Source organism: Orbicella faveolata, unplaced genomic scaffold (assembly GCF_042242905.1).
Source record: "Orbicella faveolata isolate gen_17 unplaced genomic scaffold, um_ofav_v1 contig_15, whole genome shotgun sequence".
Taxonomy (NCBI): Eukaryota; Metazoa; Cnidaria; class Anthozoa; order Scleractinia; family Merulinidae; genus Orbicella; species Orbicella faveolata.
The window spans coordinates 1,493,205-1,520,735 of record NW_028301542.1 but is presented as its reverse complement, the minus strand read 5'-3'; the positions used below and the strand labels follow the sequence as shown (position 1 = coordinate 1,520,735).

Genomic DNA, 27,531 nt, shown 5'->3' with positions numbered 1-27,531 from the left:
TTTTCTCGGTTTAAACAAGAGAAGTTTATAATTGTTTTTCAAAGGTCAGTGGATTTCTTTGACATTTAGCTGTCTTGACGATCTCTAAGTAAGAAATTTGCTTACGTGATTAGCGGGTGATAATCTAGCAGTTAGCCCTTTTATCTGAGTGTAGAAAATAGTAATAATAATGATAAAAACAATATTTACGGAGGATATCACCAAGCTAACACTAAGTTAATTAGGGTGGTCCTCTATCTACATTAATACAATTTACTATGCGGAATTAAAAACGTAGCTCGCGTTCGTTTGTATTCACTATGCACAGTGATTGGCTTAGAAAACTCGCACCATTTTCTCGTCCAATCAGACTGAAGTAAAACGAAAACCAATCATGAATTTTGTCTCATATATAGTTAAAGATGGGCTTATCATGTAATTGTTGGAAACAAATTTATTTTGAGCTGTTAGGTTTAACTTCTAAGTGATTCTTTTGTAGGGGTTGGAGCGGAGCAGGCAAATGTGAAATTCTTGCATGTTTTTTTTTTAGGATAGACAACCAGTACCGCGTCCACACTAAGCCAAAAAATGTTCAGTTTGATTGTAAATCAAACATATTTTACTGCGAAAAGTGTTCACTCCATATCAGGTGGTGTACTGGGAAATAAGGATCGAAACAAAAAAGTGCACAGCGTGTATATTGAATAAATGTATATATTGCTTTTATTAGCTTACAGATCCAATACTTGCATGCATTGATCAGTGATAGACAGCGGAACTCATTTTTGTGATTAAGAACGTTTCTGAGTTACAGTAACGTGACATTACGCTTTACGGAGCCCCGCTAATACAGACAGCTAGTTATGATTAAAGGAAAGTGGTTTCGGTCCTTAGCTATAGCAGTTGTTGTTCTTAAGTCCGAATATAAATACGGACACCCCCCTCCCCCTTGGTTAATTTAGACAATAGCTGTGGCCCTTACGTTTTCTGTATTAACGGGGTTCCACTGAATTTGCTAGTTAAAATATATCTACATCTACATCTACATTTATTAAGTTGATAAAATCTTGGAAGACATCACATCAACTGTACATAAGAACTAAGATAGTATATATATATGTATATATATATATATCAGGGGCACCTAACGGATCGTTTCGGTAAATTATCTGTTCGGAAGGTCTTTAATGCCCTTTGATTTTCTGAAGAGAGTTGTCACCTCGGACTTTCGTGATATGAGAAATTTAATGTCTGTTGTCTTCGGATTGTTAAAAATGTCGTTTTGGGTACGCTAAAAAGGTAAGCTATCATTTTCGGAAAGGCGATAAGACCTAAGGGTTTCGGGAAATGGACCAAAAAGCCCTAATAAATTCGACAATACTCAAGTTCCCCTAGAATAACCGAACAGATAAAATTTTTTTTAGCGCAACCTAAAATTAACCTACAGAGCTTTAAAAGTACTCTACGTAGCCTAAAACAGCGTTTTAAAGCATACGAGAGAAAACGGTCGTTGGGTGCCCCTGATATATGCACATATGCAAAAGTTAGATAAAAATAAATGTGTCAAAATACCACGATAAATAAATAGTAATTCCTAGTTACAAGTTACTTTACTTATTTCACATATTTCAAATATTCAAAAATTTCAAATCTTCATTAATGGATTTAGTTAAATGTACTGAGGCTATAATTCAGCTTCTTTAATTTATTAATTAAATTAAATTATCAATTAAACAACGTGTGAATTAAGCAAGGTTGTTTGATGCTTTGAGTTTATATTGATTCTCGGTGAACCAATTGCTTTGTTTAATTTTAAATGTGAAAAATGGAAATAAGCAAGCCAAAAGTAAGGTCCACCATAAATATACAAAAAAACGACCGTGAGCAATACTTTTTTCCGGTTCAGTCGAACTGGCATTTTTGTTACACGTTGCTTCTTTTACAACTTGCTTGTAAATCCCTCAATGCTTGACTTTGTTTTGGATCCAGGAAAGCCTAATCTGCGTAGCAGGCACCCTATCCGAGCAATAGGGAACGAGCGAGGCGCTTATATGTAGGGCGGCCTTTTTCCGCGAGAACACGCGCGCACGTGTAGAAACGCGAGCGATAGGAAAGAGCGCCTGCAAGAGAAGGCCAAACACCGCTCAAACTCACCTTTTGTTACTCAAATACCCCCTTTTATCACTCAAGCGCGTGCTATGCAGATAATGAAACCGGAGTTACTAACAACTTGCATGCTCATTAATGCATTTCAAAAATCGTCTATTCCCACGCGAGCCCTAGTCTCATTTCTCTCTTTGAGTTGTTTAGTGGCTTTTTTGAAGAACCATAAAGTTCACTTCAACCCGATCAAATAAGGGACTGCACAGAGGCTGAACTGAATTGTTCAAAAAGCCTGAAAACATCAACAGAGGCGGGAATGCACTGCAGTTTAGCGCTATATTGATGTCATTAAATTTTCATTCATCCCAAGGGACAAAATCATAAATGGAGAACTGCATGGAATCACTAAGTATTCGTCAATTGGTAAAAATGGGCTAATTGGGTACTACATCGGTACAGGATGCTTATTTTACTTGCATCTTAACTTGTTGTTTTCGTGGTCGGTTAGTCGACTGCCTTATTTAGAATATATTTAGAATATTTGAATTGCTCAGTCAAATTAAAGAAGGCCGGAATATTGTAAAACGCACGTATTAAAATGAGTAGCCATCATGGCAAAAAAAAAGCTCTTTGACTGACTTAGGGCTTTTCAATCAAAGGGACCCCAGATGTACTATCGCGGGTAAATACAGTACAGGGATATGGGATCACAGTGAAACTCGGAGAAAGGCTAAAAAGGAGGACGAAGCCGCAATCATTAGTGGTCACCTGTTTTATACCCAAGAGAGACGAGAGACGAGTGAACTGACTGACGAGGTCACGAAAGTTATAAGGAAAAGGATTTCTAACCACAACTCGGTCTTGCATATTGCAACGCGTATTGTTATTCGTAGTCACGCTATAGGAGCCACGTCGTTGTCAGTTCCCAGTTTTCTGAGAACAACTCCGCGAGACCACGTGACTCTCCGTTAACCCGCACTGAGACGGACAAACTCCGTTGATGCTGACTTGTGTGATTTAACGCCCACACAAAAACGGTCTCTTGTAAGGAAATGCTACGAGTCTTTTTAGAAAGAAAATAATTGAAATAAAGACTTGCAAGCAGTACATTTTTGTTGTGATTAGTGATTGAGTGACTTCTGAACAGCGAGCATGAACACATCTGTTACGTCAGAGTTACATTCTTGAGAGTCACGATCAGTTTCCAAGATAAAATGACAATGGTTAAAATATTGCTCCATGATTGGTTTGTACAACGAAAAAGATTATCATATTAAAAACAGCCGATCCTTAGAAAAGCCAAGGACAAGAAGGCAGCGAGAAACATTACTTCGTTCTCTTGTTTCTGAAGACAAAATGGATATCAAAACGTTGCTCCATAATCTCCGTGAAGAAGTGTCTTGCTCGGTGTGTTCCGACATATTTACCGATCCAAAACATCTGCCATGCTTACACAGTTTCTGTCTGCGCTGCTTGAAACAATGGCATAGTACGAGCCATGGCTGCGACACCATCAGATGCCCGAAATGTCAAGCCGTTAGCAGAGTCCCTGAAAGTGGTGATCTGAAAGATCTTCCAACCAGTTTTTATCTGAATGGCTTGATTGATGTGCTGGAAATAAAAGAGTGCCGAAGTAGTCAAGGAAGATGCGGAAACTGTGAGAAGAAAAGTTCCGGGAATTCTTATTGTTTCCAGTGTTGCATGTTGTGTTGTCAAGAGTGCGTAACTGCGCACAACATCATGCGAAGTAATAATGATCACCGTGTTCTGGCGCTAAAAGATTTTGAAGAGAAGGACTATGAGGATGTGCTAAAGCGACCAGTTTTTTGCGCAAAGCAGCGGCACGAGAAAGAAGAGCTCAAGTATTTTTGTAAGAACTGCGAAAGGGCAGTTTGCCAAACTTGCGTTTTAATAGATCATCCTGGTCACGCTTTGGAGCACATAGAGGAAGAAGCCGAAAGACAAAAGTTTGAAATAAAATCAATGATTGAAACACAGAAGCATAATTTACAAGAAAAGATGAACGCTGTCAGTAAACTTGATGAAGACTACGCGAAGCTGATACAACATCGCGAAGAGGTGATGAGAGACGTTCAGAGGACTGTTGACAATTTAATTGCCAATATTGAAGCAAAGAAGCAAACAATTTTTGCAGCAATGGAAGACCAAACAAAGAAGTCTCTTGAAAGTCTAATAACGCAAAAGACCGAGATCGAGCATCAAATAGAAGTGATCGAAACATTGTTGGATAAAGCTGATAAAGTTTTAACACGAAGTACAAACGCAGAAGTCGTTCAAGTGAAAAATTCATTAGAAACAATCTTGGAGGGAGTCGATCAAACTACTAAGCCAGCTGAGCGTGACCCGAAACGTCTGCCGATTTTGGTTTTCGTGGAAAATCAAAAAATGCTGGAGATGGTCAACACCGAAGAAATTGGAACACTAGAAATACTGCAGCAAACTGAAGCAAGTCAATCTGTCGTTGAAGGCAGAGGACTAGGAGAAGGAACTGTTGGATGTGAAGCACAGTTTGTTCTGACCACAAAAAACGCAGAGGGAAAACAGTGTCACAATAAACACGACCGTGTAATGGTAGAGATCAGGGACGAACAAGGACGAGAATGCGCGACGGAAGTGCGAATAAATGACAATAAGGATGGAAACTACAAGATTAGTTATTCACTCAAAGATCAAGGCAAATACAAAGTGACAGTAAGGGTAAACGGAAAAACCATTCGTGAAAGCCCTTTTTCTGTTGAGATGAAATTATTTCAATTCAGACCTGTTTTATCTTTTGGAACAGAGGGTTCGTCAGTTCGAATTTTAAACTATCCCTGGGGCGTGGCAGTAAATGCCAGGGACGAGATAGCTGTAACCGACTGTTTAAACCACAGAGCTCTAATCTTCAATAGTGATGGAAATTACTTAAGATCTTTTGGTCGGCAAGGTAGCAATGCGGGGGAATTTAAGTTTCCAAGGGGAATAACCTTTTCTAAAAATGGAAATGTTTTCGTAGCAGACAAAATTAACCACAGGATCCAGATTTTTAGTGGGGAGGGTGAGTACGTGGGTATGTTTGGTGGAAAAGGAAGCCTTGATAGTCAGCTCTATAATCCTTTAGGTCTATCTGTAGACAGTGATGGAAACATCATTGTTGCTGATACAGGTAACAAACTGATTAAGATCTTTTCTCCTGATGGCAAGTTTCTAATGAAGATAGGTGGGCAGGGTTCTTTTACTTTTCCTATCCACTGTGTTCAGTGCGATAGATATCTCATAGTGTCAGACTACCAAGAACATTGTATAAAGGTTTTCGATAGAAATGGAACCTTTCAGTACAAGTTTGGAAAACAGGGTGGAGGGGACGGGGAGTTTAATTATCTTAGCTGTTTGTCAGTGAACAAGTCAGGTCACCTGATGGTGTGTGATACAAGTAATTACAGAATACAAGTATTTCAACTGAGTGGGAAGTTTGTTGGTAAGTATGGAAGAGAGGGAAGCAGTCTTGGAGAATTTAAGTCTCCACAGTCTCTAGCAGTTCTTAGTAATAGTCGAATTGTTGTTTGTGACAGGAATAACAATCGTATTCAGATATTGTAGTGAGAATTTTCCTGTCCATACAAAAAAAAACAAAAAAAACGAGTTTTGTAGTTGGTTAATTTGCATTGTTCTGAAGTGATTCAAAACAGTTTTTTTTTAGTTTCCAGTTTGTTAATCCGCTTGAGAAAAAGTTACAGATGCGGGTATCATATCATGTTATTGTTGGAAACAATTATAAAGATTTATTTTAATGTAAGCTGGTAGGTTTAACTTCTCAGGGATTTTCTCTTTGTCAGGGGTGGAGTGGGGAAGGCAAGTCCGAAACTTTCGCTTTTGGTTAGGATGGATAACTAGTATTGCGTTCACATTAGGCCGAAAAAGGTTGAGTTCTTGCTTCCGGGAAAGTGTTCACTTTGCTGTAGCAAGCGTTGCCGCACGAAGAGCTTTTACCGCATCCTGGCCGCGCGCAAATTGGAGTGAGAGCAAAACAATCGACGAAGCAAACGTTGGTACCACCCGGCTTCGTCGATTTTTTTGCTCTCGCTCCAATTTGGGCGCGGCCAAGCTTGTTTCTAGTGATAAACTTGTTTTTAATTTAGAGATAATTGATTATCAATTTATTAATAACCAGTTATGCCTGGTAAAATATGTAGCTTGCAGTGAACAACGCTTTTGTTAACTTACCGCTTCAATACTTGCTTTGTAAGATAACGGAATTCATAAGGAGTTTTCTGAGTTATAGTACCGAAGTGGAACCCCGCTTTATGGGGCCCCAGACATAAGTGTTTCTGGTGTCGGTCAGCCAGTTTCTCACGCCAAAACCTCCTTCTTACCTGGGCCCCTCGGGGGTTAAGCGCGAGAAGATCGCTGACACTTTGGACTTTTCTGGTCTCTATGGTCGGCCAGCTCTAACTTTTCTGTCCCCAAGTCAGAATATTTAACTAGGGAAACACCCTCAGACAGACAGGCACTAGGCGTGGTCCTTATAATTACGGTTTTCTGTCAAACGGAGTTCGACTGTAATTTAATTAATGTGTTTCAAGAACTGATTTATAGCGGTTGAGTTTAATTTACTGGAACTGTAATTTAGGTCTTAATAATGAAGCCTCTTGTAGAAAACATTGTCAGCAATATCAATAACAGTAGTGAATGAGCTTTTAATATGACTGTAATTGCTCTATGAAATCTTCATTTTTTTCTGACAATGTAAATAAACAGTGGGTAAGTAAGTGAAGCCAGGTTTGATGTGTTGAGTTTATATCGTTTCAGTCGGGAAATTATATGATCGTATATAGTTCTTCAGAAGCAATCACTGTTCCAGACCGCTCAGTTGGTTAAAGTTGCGCGAGTAACAAGAAACCCACAAGGACGTTAACAGGATAAATTCCATTACTTTGTCAAGTTTTAAACACAGTCACAATGCAATGCTACTGTTCATCACGGATACTCCCCCATCTAACGTAAACTCTTCTCAGCTTTGGCCGGCTCTCGGCAGCAAATTCTATGTTTACCTCCTCCCCCCCCCCCCGGCTCCCCAGCCCCCGGTCCTTCCCACGTCAGTTAACCCTTGCCAAGGACGAGTGATTGAGTACGTGAAAAACACCTCGTAATAGAAGACGCCATGTCAAGACAAAAGACGCTTTGCTTCATATTTTCCGGCCGGGGTAGGTCATGACATCTCGGCGTTCAAGTTACCATATTATACTTGTATGAAGCTGAGCGAGACTGTACGTAGGCTTTAACGGGGAAAAAGTTAAACTACAGTATTTTCTCTTTACTCGGGCAGTCCCACCCCAACTCATCAAGCTTGAGATCGTTTCGGAACCCCACGATTTAAGGTTTGCTTGATCTCTCTTCGGTCTTCCCCTTCTTCCACCTCAAATTGAAAAGAATAACGTAAAAGTTGGACAGAAAAGCCTGGACAAGATATTCCCCATAATGCATGTCGAACAATAAGTTGTTTTTCCCGATGCGCGCGCACTTGGCAGCCATATTTGTTCCGTAATTGTGAACTGACTGAAAGGACATTGTCGCCATTTTATTCATGGAAAAAATTCGTGAAGGCTTCCTTTCGCGGCACATAACAAGATAGGTAATGTATTTCAAATTACATTCATTTATAACTTTAAAAGCTCACATTTCGATTGAATAGGACGAGGAGACTTTCCCCTACCTTCGCTTTATTCCGCCATGTTGGTGTCGTGTCATTGTATTCACCTGTTTTGATAATATTGTATGATAATTTTCGTCGCTATTAGATCACAATTTAATTTTTTTAGCAGTTCTAGATTCCAGAGGCGCAGATTTATCTTTATACGAGGGAATGTTCGTATTATTCTCTACAGAAACTATTGCAGTGTATATAAAATCAGATTAGGGTCACGGTCGATCGTTAGTTTGATCTTTTTATGTAAACTTTTGAAAATCGCAGAAACGAGAAAATTTTCGTCCAAGTAGAGACAACGGCTAAAACGAACCGTTTGGCGAGTATTGTTGCGTGATGTTTTGATTAAGAATCCTGTAAGCGCCCGAAGGACTTGTAATGTTGTATACAAAGCGATAAACGAGCGACTAAGTTTTAATAAAAGAAACAAGGCCATCTAAATATTTTATGTCCTTTGAATATGTCCACGTTCCGTGTCACTACAGATCATCAGGGCGAGTTGTGTGCTTAGTCAAACCTTTTTGGCTGTTGCAATCAGTTTTTGGATTAAATAAGTCCATGTTTGAATTTTTCAACATTTCTTTTACGAAGGTTAAACTGAATTTTTACAGCTCATTTAGTGTAATGGACTCAAGCACAACCTTTCTTTCAGAAACCTCAATAACCCTTTGTTACAGTTTTAGAAAGGCATCTTATTTCATGATAGTTTTGTCTTTTTTGTTAGGTCACTTTAAAACCTTAACTTTTGTCAGGGAGTAAACTGTATTTTATGAGCATGTAATTACATTTTGATTGGAAGAAGAGAAGCATACAGTTTTTTTTGTCAACATGAACTTTTCAAAATATCATTTCTCCTTTTTGAATTTTTTTAAAGTTTCTTCTAATGGTTATGAAGAGAATTGAAAGTTTCATCAAGGCATTAGGACACATAGTCTTGCATAATTCTTTATTGTTCTTGCCTATGATACTATGTTTGACAGTGCATTGTATTGTATGTGTGGAGAAATGAGATGTTTAATCATTCTTAATCTCAGATTAAGCATTCCCTAGTTTACTCCAGGGCCCAACTGTTCAAAGGCTGGATAATGCTATCCGCACCGGATAAATCGCTACTCAGTGGATAAGTGTTAACAAAACAAACCATGCAAACTGCTGGAGAGTAATTTTTCCGGTGGATCGTACAGTGTATTATCCACCTTTTGAACATCCCAAGCCACAATAAGAGTTATGAAAATCTCAAGCAACATCAAGCACTGTGATGGGCAACAGCTAATTATAAATTGTGATTATGTTATTATAATTCTCAGGCAAGTCTACCTGATGACTTTTCAAATGGATTATTGTAAGAAATACTTTACTGAACAATGAACTTCAATTTAGCATTTCTCCACAGCTTTTCAATGGAAGTCACTTCATGCCTAATCAACAGTTTTCTTTTTGCTTTTCAAGGTTCGCAGGAATCAAGTTTTGCCAGTTTGTATCAAAGTAGGAACTGATTGAAAACTGTTTATAATGAACAGTTCTTATCAGCAAGTGTCGCAAGACCCAGATGAAAGGTGAATACTCTGGATTATCATACATGGCACCTTATCAGTCATGGCTCTGTGAAACAGGGTACAAAGAAAACCATTTTCAGGCTTGCCCTTTGGACAACTTGTTACCATGATGCAGCAGTCCGAGAGCCATTCTCGCTAGCCTAAAAAAAAATTCATCTCTTCCGTGCAGTACTTCTGTAACTTGAATTTTCTTAAAGTGTTTTCCAAGACATTTTATTTGCTAGTGAAGGACTGCATATACAAGCCCAAGGCACGTTTTAAATCTACTAGTCCTGGGCCATGACTTTCTTTGCACGCTGTGATACAATCCTATAGAAATCAATGCTGCAACTTGACTGATTTCTCGCACAATATCATTAACTTAGTTCAAAATTTGTTATAAGAAAAGAACTTAATGACTGAGTAAGGCTATATCAGACAGGAAAAAATTTTCTTTCAGTCATTTTGAATTGACTTTGCCTTGCTCAGTCTGCATGCCATGGCTATGAGTCAAATATTTCCCGTCTAACCCTTCCACTCAGTTGATATTGACTCTTAAAAGGTTCTTGGCAGAAATGCTCATTTGGGGATATTGTTATCAGAGGATCTCTGTAATGCTGTCTAAAATGCATCTGTCAACCTGGCAATGAATTTGAATGTAAAAGTAGACAAGAATCAGTTTAAGTCCTATTCACACGAAGTATTGTTTCAAGGAAGTTCAAGAAAATAATGCCAAAATTATTTTTTCTCATCTTAGTGATGATCGTCACAGATCTTACCAACCATACCATGATGATGAGGAGGGTTATGAAGGAAACTGTGGTTATAACTACGGCTACAATCCCTATCGGCCACCATCTGGGGGAATCAAAGGAAAAGTGGAGCAGAAATACTGGCATACAAAACAAACTGTGATCCAAAAATTAGGAAAGGAACAAGATAGTTATGTTGTAGCAGGAGACTCTGAAGTTGACGCACGTCTTGAAGTAAGAAAATTAAATTAGTTACATGGTAATGTTATGGAAATAGTGAGTCAAATATTATTCTTGCATTTTGGTTGATTCTTACTTATGATCTACTAGAGGACAGACATGCATGATTGTATGATTTTTTAACTGGTAGATTCCATGTTGCTGTGGATCTGTTCAGTAATACAATGTAGATTACAGATGATGTCAAAATATAGTTAGAACATCAGTGACACACTGACCTACTGGTTTGTGTGCCCCTTTTTGTTCTTACCACATTTTGACATCATCTGTGATCTATGACTTGACAAATGTACAGCAACATGGAATCCATCATTTAATAAAAAATGATAAATTAAAATAATCTGACTGTATAGTCACCTCTTTAGATGGTCTACATGTATTTGTTAGTATTTGTAATATCCATTGTAGAATTTACGCGTTGTTTAACATTATGCATGCGTTATTTTATTATTTTTTATAGGCTTTTAGACACATACAAAAGACTTGTATGGACATACTGAAGGCAGTCGAAATCTATCAAAATAGGATATTTGGTATGATTAATTCTCTTTATTCTTACTTGCTATCTTTTCCCTTCAGGGAAACAGGCTTTTAGCCAAGATTTGGAAAGTAGGCATCCAAAATGTGCTACATTTATAAGGCCTGCTCAAATTAACAATTTATAAGGCAGCATATGAAAAATAAAACAATTTCGTTTAATAAGTGGTCGTCCACAGGAAAGCTGGACACCCATCTGGCTAAAAGCCTGCTTAGAAAGTTGATCACACTTCACAGGCAGCAGTTGAATTGATTGCCTGTGAACATTACTTGTGGCACCACAACCCTATTTTTTTAAAAAATAATATTTTATTTATATATTAAGTTGCTGTTGAAAACTCCTCTCCTGCTCTATTGTGAAGCCCTTAGTTTTCTTTGATTCGCTGTGGTTTAGCTCACACACTGCTGTTGTACTGCTTAAAGAGGACCATACCCAAGCATTGATGAAACAAACCAGTCCTGTAATTAGATACTATGATAAGCAATGGCAGGGTTGCGTGGTCAGGGAAATGTCGGAGAAAGTCATATATTTTCAAAGTCAGGGAAGGCTTAGGGAATTTTCTATCAGGTCAGGGAATTTCTAAATCGCTGTTCAAAGTCAGTGAAAAGTCAGGGAATTTTACCTTCAGGTTGCTGCAGTATGTTATTAGGACTTTTCTCTGTAGACAAGGCAATTGTGTTTCAAAAGTTATCTTTAAACCATCTCTATTGTGGGTGATTCACAGTCGGAATAATTATCCAGTGTGGTCAGTAAAAATTGCTTTGCAGTCAGTGAAGAGTCAGAGAATTTTATTTACTCCATTGGGTGACAGCGCTGATTGTGAAAGTAGAAAGCTTCACAGAAGAATTGTAATTTTACTTCTTGTTGTTGTCATCTCCTTCAGCTTTGTCTCAAGATGAGAATGAAATGGGTCGTTTTCTGCGAGAGCAAGGTTCCCAGGATAAATCCAAAGCTGGAAAGATGATGATCGCTGTAGGCAAGGCTCAGAGTTACTCTGCTCAACAAAGGTATGCTGTATGCATGTCTAACATAACCGTATCAGCAACTGACCATCATTGACGAAATGTTGTCAATGTTAACCTTGAAGTACTATTCAAACAATCTGCACTTGAGATAATGTATGTATACTTGACTCTACACTTGTATAATCTTAAGATTTTTTTTTCTAAGGGATGATGGTTTCAAAGCTAAAATAATTTTTTAAAGGGAAATATTGTGCTGAAGACTTGAATTTCATGAGCGGTGTGGGTTCAAATCAAAAACCACTCTGTGGAGGAGGTGCTGCTCTATGAACGTTTTTTGAAACATGTCATCCAAGCCATGTACATGCAGTTAATTACGTCAAATAATAGTTTGAAAAATAAGTTTTATATTGTACTGGAAAGTGAGCACATTTGAAATGGAATATAATAAAAACATTGTGAGAGACTGTGTTTCATCACACTTCCAGATACCATAAAGGAGTAACTTACCATGCAATGCTCAGAATGGTGTTTTTGATTGAATTGAATGTGTTTGAAAATTTGATAAAACATGTACTGTACAGTACATGTGTTAGGGTGATAAACTACAAATGTGAACGCTGGGAAATACTGTTCTTGTTAATCCATTGCAGCTCAAAAATTGCTTTTATGATCTTACCATCTTTCTTAGTTTCTGAAAATTTCTGATCCCTGAAAGGACGATCCAGGAGATCACCAATTTTACCTCTTCGTCCCTAAAAAAGAGTTGTTCAAAGTTGAACTCGGCCAATTCAACCACAAAAGGCAGCAAATAAGCAAAATGCAAAAAATCAGCCTAAATATGTGTGAAAATTTTGGTTTATGTACTTTTCTGCATATCTGGGAGATTTGGCGACTCTTACAGAAGGCTGGTAGATTTTGTTTGTATCTGACAGACTTCTGGATAATCTGGGTGAGTTGGCATAGATGCTAAATCCATTGTCAGATTCCAAGGGATGATGCAAAAAATGTTTAAGATCTAACAAAACTAAGGTCATCCATTGTGTGAAGGCTGTGGACGTTGCTCCTGATCTCATTGAAAAACTACATTGAACTACCTTTTCTTTGATAGAGATATAGAGCTTTGATTGATTAGAATGTATGTACTTGTAGTTCCTACAGGTCATAGTCAGAGGGTTTCCATCTATATTTTGTGTATGTTGGGCTTTTGACCTGAGCCCTCCCCGCCCCCCTCCACCCTATCTGGAACACTGCCAGCAGCATGATGTACTTAGACATATATTGGTTTTGCCCCCCTTCCCCCCTCCCTAATTCCCCCCGCCCACCTCCACCTCCTCACAGTCTTTCTCATCAATACATCAGCACACAAGTAAAACATGTAACCTTACCAACTTAAAGTCAATGGTAATTTGGTTGGCATAGTGAGTTTAAAAAAGCTGATGTTTCAAGGTTGCCCCTCATCAGGGCAATATTCATCATGTTTTGGCAGTATTTTGACATTGTAAAGAGAAATTACATGTAGATCTTGACTATCGGTGCCATTTAACAGGTTGAGTCTTAGAACTCCTCTTGTAAGGCTGTATCAAGAGGTTGAAACCTTCCGATACCGTGCCATCTCAGATACTTTCCAGACAGTTAATCGAATGGAACTGGCAAGAACAGACTACAGAGCTGGCCTCTTGTGGATGGCTAATATATCTAAAGAACTGGATCCTGAAGAATATAAGAGATTAGACAAATTTAGAGAGGTCAGTTCTACATTGTATTAGTACTTAGCATTTTACTACCATTATCAGTTGGGTAAGGCGGGACGAAAGTTTGGTCACCAAGTTTTAATGTAAAAATTGTGTTGTTGTCACGGGCAACTTACCTCGTTTCCATTGGTAACAATATCAACAGCCGTTGGTCGCCTGTCGCGTCGCCTACAATTTTGTGCGCTTTGCTGCTAATTGACGTCAAAGCCAGACAAGTTGCCAACGGATACGGAGCCAGTTGCTCGTGACAACAACACGATTTTTACGTTAAAACTTGGTGACCAAACTTTCGTCCCGCCTTACTCAACTGATAATCATAGTAGTTGTGAAGTGATTTCTACATAATATACATAATTATACTATATTGTTGAAGAAGATTTATTTTGGTGACAAAGAGTTTTGAAAAATTTGAACAAAATTTGAAATTTTTCAAACCAGTTTGACTTCTATTATTTTTCTTTCAGATTATGATTGTGAATAATTACGAGGAGGAAGAAAATAAACTGAAACAAACTAATTTGGCATTTTTTTTAATCAAAAGTAATTTCAGTTAAAAGAAGAGTGAATTTAGAGCATTACTTTCGTGGTACATTTTGCTGAACATGAAGATGTTATAATTCCTTCATTAACTATCTTCGTTAATGTCGTTACCTTTGTGCTTAAAAATAGATCGGTGAGGTTACAAGGAGTTATCTTTTGATCATTCTTTTCAGGTTCAAGGGCAGGTTCGGAAGGGAAAAAAGAAATTTGAAAAGCTGAAGGTTGATGTTATGCAGAAGATAGATCTTTTGTCTGCAAGTAGGTGCAACTTACTATCAAGTACACTCGCTGCGTACCAGCAGGCGCTGCTAAAATTTTGGGAGAACACTTCTCGGACTATGACTCAAGTATCTGAACAGTTCAAAGGATTACCGACATACCAGTTTCAGATGTTAAAAAGCCTCAATCCTCTAACCCTTGATGGTAGTGACAAGGAAAAGGATGAAGAAGGAAAAGAAGAAAAGCAGGACAAAGAATCTGATGAAGGCAAAAAGGAGTTGAGAAACGGCGATGAAAAGAAGGAAACATCTAAGGAAGATGACGATGACCAGCTAATATCATTGGATCATTCTCCATTAGAGGAGAAGAATTCGGCAGCGGCAGCGGCAGCAGGCAATAAGAATGATAATGACGACGATGATGAGTCGCTTCTAGAAACAGATTTGCTTGGGGATGATGAAGTGTCCAATGGAAATATTGATAAGAATGACAAGCCAGGTGCTTTTATAGATTTGCTGGGCGATGATGATTTACTTCCACCAAAACATCAATCTGGTGAGTATGCATCTGTTTAACATGGTGCAGTACAAGTCCTGTTTTTGGGAGCACGGTGGCCTCATGGTTAGTGCACTCGACTCTGGATCAAACGGTCTGAGCCCAGTCCGGGGACATTGTGTTGTGTTCTTGGGCGAGACCCTTTACTCTCACAGTGCCTCACTCCACCCAGGTGTATAAATGGGTAGCAGCGAATTTAATGCTGGGGGTAACCCTGCAATGGACTAGCATCCCATCCAGGGGGGAGTAGAAATACTCCTAGTCGCTTTGTCGTAGGGGAAACCGGGTTAAGCTCTGGCCTGGTGGGCCGCTTGGCTCGTATGCAGACGTTACTTTTTTTTTACCAGTACAATTGCTGTAGCTATTACAACTTCAAGTCTATGCTTCAGGGCTAAGGTGCAGTGTTGCAGGGGTTTCCTTAAGGGCTGGGCAAATTGACCAGCTGTGAGGATTATTTTGCCTGCCTTGTTTGTCCATCTAGAGGAAAGTTCTTGTTATAAAGAGGTTCACTTTCACTGTGAAAACCAGTTACCCTCCAGAGGCAAGCAAGAAACAAGTGACTCACGTGTTGTTTATACATGTACACTAGCTTTGCTGGCTTTGTTGTTGCAAGGCATTTAAATGTTCTTGTTCTTGTATTACAGCTACAGATGACCTTCTTTCATCCTTTGAGAGTCCTCCAAACAGTAATGGTCTCAAAAGTCATGATTCAATCATGCCACCCAGCTATGAGGCAGCAAAGCAAATTCCAGCTTCTGGTATGTAATACATCAAACACGAAAGACTGTGTTTGACCACATTTCCAAGCACCGAGAAGAGAGTTGAAAATATGACATGTAGTGGAGTATCTTTGACCAACTTCAAGGTCTTTGGAAATGTGGTCAAACACTATGTTGAATGTTTGATATATCTTCTCAATCGAAACTAAAACTAAGGAGAAAGTGGAGGAACAAAATGGTAAAAATCTATGGTAATTAAGATCAGAGTTCCAAGCACCGTCACGGTCATGATTTCCTTTGTTTAAACTTGATGAATTATTAATGAGTTTGAGAGGTCATGATGCTAGAATCTTGAAATTACGATTTTAATAATACTAGAAATTAATTCTTACAGCAGAATAGACCATTGATTTTTTGTATTTCTGTTATTAGACTGGAACTAGGTTGCAATGGGGGTTTGTGTGGGGGAATATTGTTCAAAAGAGATTAATGTCATTTGCATTTGAAAAGACTCCCCACATTAGCTGCAATTGTGACCTTCTTCCATTCCAACACTAAGAGTACAAAAATGGCGTATTGAGAGGCTAGGATATTGTGAGTAACTCAGAATTATTTAAACAAAAATATTGTCTGACTACTATTTATATCACAACTACAAAGATCTCATGAATACCCAGATTACTGTGGCAAGAAATTTAACAATAAATAGTGATGCACTGGAGAAATTGAATACCATAAAATATGCGGTACTTCAACAGGCAAACTGTTGTTGTAATGATTTTCATGTAATCACTGACATTTTTGTTGCTAGTCAACCTTAGAGAGAAAGGTCTTTTCCCAAAAAAATATTTCAAGGCATGTAGGGTAAAATGGATAGAGTCTGCATAGGAGCCAGTTTCTGTAGCATGAAGCAACTAGGAGTATTTCTACTCACCCCTGCATGAGATGCTAGTCCATTGCAGGGTTAGCCCCAGCATTAAGTTTGCCAGTACCCATTTATACACCTGAGTGGAGAGAGGTACTGTGAGAGTAAGGACACAAGTCAATCTCCTTGGCCAGGGCTTGAATCCAGACTGGTCGACCTGTAGATGAATGCACTAACCATGAGGCCACTGCGCCTCCCACTTAGGATATGTAGGACCAGTCTCTCAATAATATTGTTTTATTTTTGCCCAAGGTTCAGGTGAAACTAATCCATCAATGACAGCTGATGACTTGCTGTTCGGATCCCCGACCAGAGAGGACAGAGGAACAGAGAGCAAGTCAGACCTGGATATATTAAATGAGATCCTTGGCTCAAATGGCTCTTCTGCTATGCAAGGCGCAGAAAACGACAACAGTTTCAGCAAGACGTGGAAGGACATGTTTGGCGATGAGCCACTTGAGACCGCTCAACCAACTCAGGAGCCGAACCAGTCGTGGTCTAAAGGAGGGACCAATTTTATGATGCCATCTGACCTCCTAAACAGCATGGCCAAGTTTGACCCATTTGGGGAGGTACCCTCAGGTGCCCCACCTCAGCAAAGCTCAGCCATGCCTTCGAAGTCATTAGGGCTGCTTAATACTCCACCAGGTGCAGGGGGTAAGCATCCACATAATCCTCCGCCATCGCAGACTAAACAGGCTCCAATTCCCCCAGGAAAGGGAAGTGAGAAGGGAAAAGCGCAAGGGAAAAAGGGTGCAGACATGTCCGCTTGGTTCAGCTTGTTTTCTGACTTGGATCCTTTGGCTAACCCTGACGCCATAGACAAACAGAACAAGAAGAGTGAAGAGGACAGACAATGCTGAATGAGAATTAAATTTAATCTTAGAATTAATTTATCTTGGACAGTTTTAAGACTTGCATTGTTGAGCCATATGTTGTCAGATTTAGATTGTAGAGAATGGGTACAGATGTAACTAAGGGCAAGGGCGATGGGTTTGCTGTCAATAATCATTGAAAGCCTAATTCAATAAGCAGGTGTACTGTGCATCACTGCTCACTGATGCACTGTTATTTGTTTTCTATGTTATGAAGACAAGGTCTTTGCTGAAGAATTGGTCAGTGACAATATTTGTGCATGTTAAATTTTCCGGGGTCTTTCTTATTGTGTAATCAGTATTTAAAAGACATAGCAGCTAGCCAGTGTTGTAAAAATGCAACTTGTAAGGGAACTTAAAGTAAAGACAAATCCTAATAAGAATAACGTAAGAATAAGGTAAAAATAAAACAGGTAAAAGATGATATCAAACTTATTTTACGTTATCCAGGGTCACATATTGTTAAGTATGTTTTCTAATTGTTTGTTACATGTACATATAGTCATGACTGAGCCTTCTTAATATAGACACCAAAGACGCAGATACAAGTTAAGTGTAATGGGTGTCTGTATTATAGAGGTGTCTGTGTTAGGGAGGTGTCCATGCCAAACAAGGTCAGACTGCACTTCTTGAGAGAAAGTTGGAAAAGAAGAACTATGTAAATTTTTGTGCATCTGTGATGTAATCAAAATCTAAGCCATATTTCAGTCCTGGACCAAGAGTGGTCCAAATTATTTGACGTATCATTCGGTTTGCTTCTGTGGCAGAACCTTTGTGGAAACTGGCCGGGAAAAATACATTTTGTCAACAGAATATGAGAGTAGGGTGCATGCCTGGCCTGAAAGTGTCTGTCAACTTCCGTTCTTAACCTTATCTGCGGGCGAGAGGCACCTGAAGTCATCTCTCACCCAGGGATTAGGCTGAGGATGGGAGATGATTGGCATTTCAGTCAAAGTGCATGCCCAGAAAATTCAAGAGTTGGAACTTATTGTGTAAATTTAATTAAATTAGAAAAATGCCATCGCCAAATAATTATAAGTAAGGTTACAAAGTTTGGTGATGTTTTAAACAATGAAGTTTCCTAAAGATCATAAAGGGGAAAGCGAACGAGAGCAGGAACAATGGCTATGTGAGACCTGGGGCTGGGTTTACGCGTGCCATTTTAAGAAGGGATTGGGCGACTGTATGTTGGCTTACCATGAAGTAATTTCCTTGCTTTCCACAATTGAGTGTTTTGGCTTGGTTACAATATCAAGCCTGGACCCATTCATCTTGTGAAATACTTATTTCCTTTGAAGTCAAAAAAACTTTTAAATTGTACAGCACTAAAATTGGAAATGTTCAAGCTTAAAATAATATATAGTTAAAATGTCAAAGTGACAGTTGATGTTTAAAATCAATAAGTGCTTTGGCTTGCTAAGATTTCCATACCAGCCATGTTTTTCCAGGTAATTAAGTAAATTTTAGAATGGTATTAGCTTGAATCATTGGGGTTCCGGTTTGTAGCTTGACACTGCAAGCTGATACTTACTTTTGTCCATATATATCTGAGATTATTTGTCTTAGGGCAATTTCTCTTTTACACTAGTTTTGGTCACATATTTTGTTCAAGAAATTAATTTATTATAAGCTAAAAGTTATTTAACTTAAAAGGCTAGGCACAAAGAGGTTTTACTCTCGTAGGTTTACTACGATTATCAGTTGAGTAAGGCGGACGAAAGTTTGGTCACGAAGTTTTAACGTAAAAATCGTGTTGTTGTCACGAGCAACTGACTCCGTATCCATTGGCAACTTGTCGGCCTTTGACGTCAATTGACAGCAAAGCGCGCGAAATTGTAGGCGACGCGACAGGCGACCAACAGCTGTTGATATTGTTACCAACGGAAACGAGGTAAGTTGCCCGTGACAACAACACGATCTTACGTTAAAACTTGGTGACCAAACTTTCGTCCCGCCTTACTCAACTGATAATCGTAGTAACGTTTCGTGGCAGTTAAAGATGTCTTCATAACCGATATTTCTGCAGTCACTCAACGCCACGCCTTCAGAGAGGGTTGCGTGAAGGGCGCGTTGCGTGATGAACTAGAAGTAACGGCTGTGAAAGAGCAAACGATTCAGGGTAATTGATCATATTATGACTTGAATTCATGGAAGATAACAGTTTCAATAAACAAATGCAAAACAGTACTGCGTAAGAACTTTATCTGAAGTCCTTTTTCTCTCATCTCGTTTTTTACTTGCCACAGATAGCCTACGTAGGTTTGACAGTTGAGGTTGAGATTAGTTGTTTCTATTTGGTGAAGCATAGAGAGCAAAAAGCCGCTCCAATATATAACTGATATGTGATTTGTGCTGGTTAACATGAACATGTCACTCAAATGAGGTTGCCATTTTGCCTTGGCCCAAGTTCAAATGATAAGGCTATCCTCTATGCAGATCACTCATTATCTAGGGGATTTCGAAGTTTCTTTATTACGCGGATGCGAAGCAGTCCAAGTTAGAAATTAGGTCGATTTTTTTTCCTTTTCTTCATGGTAGTCGCAAACTGCAAAGCAAGTTGTTTTTGGCTACAGGTAATTACATTGTAGCCAATGGTAGCTCCTGTTGTTGTTTTTTTTTCCGGATTCAAGGTTGGTTTTGTCGCAACATGGAAGGCTTAATGTGGTAAGCTTTGAGAGCGCTTCACGAGTGACACAAACTCTCGAGAGGGTCTCCTATACCTCTGGTGTGTTCTGAAAACAGTTTCACGCATAAGTAATTGGCCTTTTCTCGTATCACGAAAAATTCGGAAAAATTAACAGCTTCACGTTCACAGAAAAAAGCAGGCAATCACGTTTCACGTAAAAATGCAAAGGCTAAATCATGTTTCACATAAAAATATAAATCCTATTCACGTTTCGCAAAACATACGAATACAAATACATCTAGTTTTACATCTAGTTTGGTGTAGTTTAGGAGCTTTAATGACGGTTAAAATCTCCAAAAAAGTGAAAAATTATTCCCGCAAAAGTCGTTGGTTCACAAATCACGCGTAAGTAAATGCATATTTCACGGATCACGAAAAAATCGAAAACCAGTTTCCCGAGGACGGAAAAATATAGATTCACGAATCACGGAAAAAATACATCGTCATTCACGCTTCACGCAAAGCAAAATTGCCCATTCCCGCGTCACGAAAAGAGTATAGGGGACCCTCCCTGGTCTTGTCGCGAAAGGTGATCAAATTTTATACGTGACAAGTTGTGAGTTTGATGAAGGAGCAGCAAAGCCAAAATTTGTTGCTCAAAGTAGACTCGCTGTCTGCTATTAGCAACAACAAGTTGATCACGCAAGGTGAAAAACTCGAAACATCAGCCAAATTGAGAGTTCAGTTTTGTATCGAATATATCGTTGGTGGTCCGGCCGGGTAGTTTCGAGTACCGAAAGTTATATCAAGTGTATAAACAGAAGCACGTCCTTTTTGGTGAACAACAGGAAATTTTGTCTCTGTTCTGAGACAGTGCGAACAGAATGAATTGAAGTTAACTGAGCGTGGTCTTAGTGTCGCTGAATTTTCCGGGGATATTTTCACAAGACTGACTAATATTTTTCCTATTATAATAATAGAGAATAAGCGTTCTTATAAGAGCTCGTGATAATTCACACAATACAAAGCTCGAGCACGCACCTTGCTTTAAGAAATTACAGGAATGACTGTTATCCTTGCACTGTTTCTGGTTGCTTGAAATATGTTAAACTGATCCTGAAAGTACTTTTTAGCTAAACGATAATTATCAATGATTTACGTCTCGCCATCTGCATTTTCCTAGTGCCATTAATTAAACCTAAAACAGACGCATTGCAAAATATAGATATAATTTGCTCTTTTTGAGGAAGTCAAATTAGTCCACCTTGTAACCAAAGACGAAGGACTTAAAGGTCCACAGAGGGAACCAAAAACGCTCAGTCTATGTGCGTACCTGAAGTCCTGATTAGTGGTAATATTACATGTTTTAAACGGCCATAACAGGATGATGTATTTATTCTAGATTTTGGTGCACTGATACCTGTACTAAGGAGGAAGACTTAAAGGAGACGACACGTGGGAAGGAGAGCAGAATAGTTAAGCGGAAAAACTACTTTCCTACTTTTTTGGTTGCGGTACTGATCATGGTCAAACCTACTTGCATGAACATGTGTATCACAAAATTATATTATTAGAAGATAATTAATGCCTTGTCAAGATGGCCATTCCAGGAATTTTCCTTACATGCACTGTTAAATGTGCATAAGAGCACAAAAACTGGCAAGTGCTCAAGCCCACTCTTTTACCGGGAAAAAACGGATGTTATAAGTCCTTATATAAGTGTAAGGCGCTGCTAAAATTTTGGGAGAACACTTCTCGGACTATGACTCAAGTATCAGAACAGTTCAAAGGATTACCGACGTACCAGTTTCAGATGTTAAAAAGCCTCAATACTCTAACCCTTGGTAGCGACAAGGAAAAGGATGAAGAAGGAAAAGAAGAAAAGCAGGCCAAACAATCTGATGAAGGCAAAAAGGAGTTGAGAAACAGCGATGAAACGAAGGAAACATCTAAGGAAGATGACGATGACCAGCTAATATCATTGGATCATTCTCCACTAGAGGAGAAGAATTCGGCAGCGGCAGCGGCAGCAGGCAAGAAGAATGATAATGACGACGATGGTGAGTCGCTTCTAGAGACAGATTTGCTTGGGGATGATGAAGTGTCCAATGGAAATATTGATAAGAATGACAAGCCAGGTGCTTTTATAGATTTGCTGGGCGATGATGATTTACTTCCACCAAAACATCAATCTGGTAAGTATGGATCTGTTTAACATGTTGTAGTACAAGTCCTGTTTGTGGAGGCGCGGTGGCCTCATGGTTAGTGCGTTCGACTCTGGATCAAACGGTCCGGTTTGAGCCCAGGCCGGGGACATTGTGTTGTGTTCTTGGGCGAGACACTTTACTCTCACAGTGCCTAGTTAATTTTAATGAATTCAGCTTTAAGATAACGTCTGCATCCACTTGTAATTTTAGAAAAGATGACTTTGTATATACTTAAAAACTTATGCTAACAATCTCTTATTGTATATATCGCTGACTTAAGTTCAAACGTTTTTTTCTGTAAATACCCCTAGTTTTTAGTTTTTAGTTACTTAGCGATTAGTTAATTGCAAACGACCCTACAATCTTATGTAGCTTTAATACTCGTCGTTTTAAAATAAAGGTTATCTATCTATCTACCTCTCTCCACCCAGGTGTATAAATGGGTAGCGGCGAACTTAATGCTGGGGGTAACCCTGCGATGGACTAGCATCCCATCCAGGGGGGAGTAGAAATACTCCTAGTCGCTTTGTCGTAGGGGAAACCGGGTTAAGCTCTGGCCTGGTGGGCCGCTTGGCTCGTATGCAGACTTTACTTTTTTTTTTACCAGTACAAGTGCTGTGTACCCATTACAACTTTAAGTCTATGCTTCAGGGCTAAGGTGCAGTGTTGCAGGGGTTTCCTTAAGGGCTGGGCAAATTGACCAGCTGTGAGGATTATTTTGCCTGCCTTGTTTGTCCATCTAGAGGAAAGTTCTTGTTATAAAGAGGTTCACTTTCACTGTGAAAACCAGTTACCCTCCTGCTGAAAAGATTAATAGACTAAGGCAAACAAGAAACAAGTGACTCACTTGTTGGTTATACATGTACACTAGCTTTGCTGGCTTTGTTGTTGCAAGGCATTTAAATGTTCTTGTTCTTGTATCACAGCTACAGATGACCTTCTTTCATCCTTTGAGAGTCCTCCAAACAGTAATGGTCTCAAAAGTCATGATTCAATCATGCCACCCAGCTATGAGGCAGCAAAGCAAATTCCAGCGTCTGGTATGTAATACATTAAACATGAAAGACTGTGTTTGACCACATTTCCAAGCACCGAGAAGAGAGTTGAAAATATGACATGTAGTGGAGTATCTTTGACCAACTTCAAGGTCTTTGGAAATGTGTCAAACACTATCTTGAATGTTTGATAAATCTTCTCGATCGAAACTAAAACTAAGGAGAAGGTGGAGGAACAAAATGGTAAAAATCTATGGTAATTAAGATCAGAGTTCCAAGCACCGTCACGGTCATGATTTCCTTTGTTTAAACTTGATGAATTATTAATGAGTTTGAGAGGTCATGATGCTAGAATCTTGAAATTACGATTTAATAATACTAGAAATAAATTCTTACAGCAGAATAGACCTTTGATTTTTCGTATTTCTGTTATTAGACTGGAACTAGGTTGCAATGGAGGTTTGTCATTTGCATTTAATGTCATTTGCATTTGAAAAGACTCCCCACATTAGCTGCAATTGTGACCTTCTTCCATTCCAATACTAAGAGTACAAAAATGGTGTATTGAGAGGCTAGGATATTGTGAGTAACTCAGAATTATTTAAACAAAAATATTGTCTGACTACTATTTATATCACAACTACAAAGATCTCATGAATACCCAGATTACTGTGGCAAGAAATTTAACAATAAACAGTGATGCACTGTAGAAATTGAATACCATAAAATATGTGGTACTTCAACAGGCAAACTGTTGTTGTAATGATTTTCATGTAATTACTGACATTTTTGTTGCTAGTCAACCTTGGAGAGAAAGGTCTTTTCCCAAAAAAATATTTCAAGGCATGTAGGGTAAAATGGATAGAGTCTGCATAGGAGCCAGTTTCTGTAGCATGAAGCAACTAGGAGTATTTCTACTCACCCCTGCATGAAATGCTAGTCCATTGCAGGGTTACCCCCAGCATTAAGTTTGCCAGTACCCATTTATACACCTGAGTGGAGAGAGGTACTGTGAGAGTAAGGACACAAGACAATCTCCTTGGCCAGGGCTTGAATCCAGACCGCTCGATCTGTAGACGAATACACTAACAATGACGCCACCACACCTCCCACTTAGGATATGTAGGACCAGTCACTAAATAATATTGTTTTATTTTTGCCCAAGGTTCAGGTGAAACTAATCCATCAATGACAGCTGATGACTTGCTGTTCGGATCCCCGACCAGAGAGGACAGAGGAACAGAGAGCAAGTCAGACCTGGATATATTGAATGAGATCCTTGGCTCAAATGGCTCTTCTGCTATGCAAGGCGCAGAAAACGACAACAGTTTCAGCAAGACGTGGAAGGACATGTTTGGCGATGAGCCGCTTGAGACCGCTCAACCAACTCAGGAGCCGAACCAGTCGTGGTCTAAAGGAGGGACCAATTTTATGATGCCATCTGACCTCCTAAACAGCATGGCCAAGTTTGACCCATTGGGGGAGGTACCCTCAGGTGCTCCACCTCAGCAAAGCTCAGCCATGCCTTCAAAGTCATTAGGGCTGCTTAATACTCCACCAGCTGCAGGAGGTAAGCGTCCACATAATTCTCCGCCATCGCAAGCTAAACAGGCTCCAATTCTTCCAGGAAAGGGAAGTGAAAAGGGAAAAGCGAAAGGGAAAAAGGGTGCAGACATGTCCGCTTGGTTCAGCTTGTTTTCTGACTTGGATCCTCTGGCTAACCCTGACGCCATAGACAAACAGAACAAGAAGAGTGAAGAGGATAGACAATGCTGAATGAGACTTAAATTTAATCTTAGAATTAATTTATCTTGGACAGTTTTAAGACTTGCATTGTTGACCTCTATATTGTCAGATTTAGATTGTAGAGAATGGGTACAGATGTAACTAAGGGCAAGGGCGATGGGTTTGCTGTCAATAATCATTGAAACCCTAATGCAATAAGCAGGTGTACTGTACATCACTGCTCACTGATGCACTATTATTTTGTTTTCTATGTTATGAAGACAACATCTGTACTGAGAAATTGGTCAGTGACAATATTTGTGCATGTTAAATTTTCTGGGGTTGTTCTTATCATGTAATCAGTATTTAAAAGACATAGCAACTAGCCAGTGTTATAAAAATGCAAATTGTAAGTGGACTTAAAGTAAAAATAAATCCTCATAAAAATAAAACAGGTAAAAGGTGATATCAAAGTTATTGTAAGTTATTCAGGGTCACATATTGTTAAGTACGTTTTCTAAATGTGTCACATGTACATAATAGTCACGACTAAACTAGCCTGTGAACAGGCTCTGGCTAGACCGACTGCGGCTGGTAGGGCCGAGAAGGAACTCGCGGAGAGGGAAGTGACCGAGTGGCTGTTCACAGACTACAACTAAACCTTCTTAATACAGACACATTTACAGTTACAAGTGTAATGGATGTCTGCATTGTAGAGGTGTCTGTGTTATGAAAAGTCGTCGTGTTAAGCAAGGTCAGACTGCACTTCTTGAGAAGATATTTTTGTCATGTTTTGGGTGTGGACCCAAGGTTTCAACTAATATATCACTCGTGGATGCAAATTAATTGTCGTTATCATTTGGTTTGCTTTTGTGGCAGACAATTTAGAATCTTTATGGATATTGGGATGGCTTGTTCTTACGACCAGGAAAAAGATGTTTCCTCAACTGAATACACAAGTAGGTGCATGGCCAGAAAATTCATGAGTTGGAAATAATTGTGTAAATATAATCAAATTACAAAAAATGCCATTGCCAAAAATAAGCAAGTTTACAAAGTTTGGTGATGTGTTAGATAATAAACAGTTTCTTAAGTTCCTGAGAGATTATAGATTGGAAAGTGACCAGCTGAGCGGGAGCAATGTCTATGTAAAATCTGGTGTGATGTATCTTCCCTATTTTGCTTTCCGCAATTGAGTGTTTTTGCCTGGTTATAATCTCAAGCCTTGTCCTGTTCATCTTGGGAAGTACTAGTCAAAAAGGTGTTAAATTGTACAGCACTAGAATTTGAAATGTTCAAACTTAAATATATAGGTAAAACTCTGAGTCGCAGTTGATGGCTAAAATCAATAAGTGCTTTAGCTTGCTAAGATTACTATACCAGCCATGTTTTTACAGGTAATTAAGTAAATTTTAGACTGGTATTGGCTTGACATTGGAAGCAAGCCGATACTTACTTTTGTCTGCATATATCTGAAATTGTTTTGAGTCAGGACAATTTTTCTTTTACACTGTAGTTTTGGTTATATATTTCGTTCAAGAAATTAATTTATATAAGTTAAAAGTTATTTAACTTAAAAGGGAAGAGGTTTCTCTTGTTGTAAGTTTAACGTTTGACAGTTTCACAGTTAAGATGTCTTCATAACCGTTATCTCTGCAGTCACACAACGCTACGCCTTCAAGGAGGGTCGCGTGATGGGTGCGTTGCGTGACGACCCTGGTAACGGCCGTGAAAGCCTCGGGGGGAAAGCGACAGATTTGGGGTAATTGATCTTATTATGACTTGAATTCATGGAAGTAATAGTTTCAATAAACTAATACAAAACAATACTGTGTAAGAACTTTACCTGAAGTCCCTTATCCCTCATCTCATATTTTACTGAACCTTGTTGAACTTTCTCCTCGCTGATAACTTGCCAGAGATAGCCTACGTAAGTTTGCCAGTTGAGGTTGAGATTAGTTGTTGCTATTTGGTAAAGCATAGAGACCAAAGAGCCGCGCCAATGTATAACTGATATGTGTTTTGTGCCGTTTAACATACACCTGTCACTGAAATGAGGTTATGGTGTTATGGTGTTTGCCATTTTGCCCTGGCCCAAGTTCGAAGGATGGACAAGGCTGTCCTCTGGACAGATCACTATTTATCCAGCGGATTTCAAAGTTTCTTTTCGTATTTTAGAAGTAGAACGAACAATACACTGGAGAGTGACTTATCCGATCCACCCTTTAAATATTAGCCTGAAGTATGGGACATCAATTTTTCAGAGGAAATTATCTGACGATTTGCTTTCTTCTTTCTCAACGACACTCTTTCTTTTTTATAAATACATTTTATAAGAATATTGAGGCTGAAATTTGCGAAATTTTAAGAATATTTTTGGATCTTAGGCCTCGTCCACACTACGCAGGAGAAATTTGAAAACACACCTTTTTTTACGGTTAGACCAACCGTCCATACTAATCCGTCGCGAAAACGGGGCTTTTCGGTAACTCGCTTCAAACCGGAGGAACTTGAGACGCCGGCTTTGCGTTTTAGTGTGGACGAAAAACATTTTGAAAACGGAGCTTTTCGAAAACGA

At 39.0% G+C, this 27,531-nt stretch overlaps 3 protein-coding genes across 4 annotated transcripts; all 3 read left to right on the top strand.

The window, feature by feature from the left end:
- Positions 1-3,356: 3,356 nt before the first annotated feature.
- On the top strand, positions 3,357-6,856 carry LOC110068970 (E3 ubiquitin-protein ligase TRIM45-like). The gene has a single exon (XM_089287828.1). It carries the CDS (start codon positions 3,439-3,441, stop codon positions 5,680-5,682), a length of 2,244 nt encoding a protein of 747 aa, XP_089143954.1. The 5' UTR covers positions 3,357-3,438; the 3' UTR covers positions 5,683-6,856.
- A 724-nt stretch (positions 6,857-7,580) lies between these two features.
- On the top strand, positions 7,581-19,585 carry LOC110069049 (islet cell autoantigen 1-like). Of its 2 annotated transcripts, XR_016206664.1 has the most exons (10): positions 7,581-7,714; positions 9,236-9,342; positions 10,079-10,307; positions 10,774-10,846; positions 11,735-11,858; positions 13,363-13,561; positions 14,281-14,881; positions 15,526-15,639; positions 16,778-19,083; positions 19,378-19,585. XR_016206664.1 is itself a non-coding variant. In XM_089287827.1 (9 exons), the coding sequence occupies exons 2-9, from the start codon at positions 9,299-9,301 to the stop codon at positions 17,386-17,388; spliced, it is 1,995 nt and encodes a 664-aa protein (XP_089143953.1). In that variant the 5' UTR covers positions 7,581-7,714; positions 9,236-9,298; the 3' UTR covers positions 17,389-19,585. The 2 variants fall into 2 exon arrangements, 1 of the variants encoding a protein (XP_089143953.1); XM_089287827.1 differs by having other exon boundaries at positions 16,778-19,585.
- Positions 18,472-26,780, top strand: LOC149113071 (uncharacterized). Its single transcript, XM_089288484.1, has 5 exons — positions 18,472-18,583; positions 19,394-19,519; positions 21,673-22,221; positions 23,160-23,273; positions 24,394-26,780. The coding sequence occupies exons 1-5, from the start codon at positions 18,472-18,474 to the stop codon at positions 25,002-25,004; spliced, it is 1,512 nt and encodes a 503-aa protein (XP_089144610.1). The 3' UTR covers positions 25,005-26,780.
- The last annotated feature ends 751 nt before the right edge of the window (positions 26,781-27,531 follow it).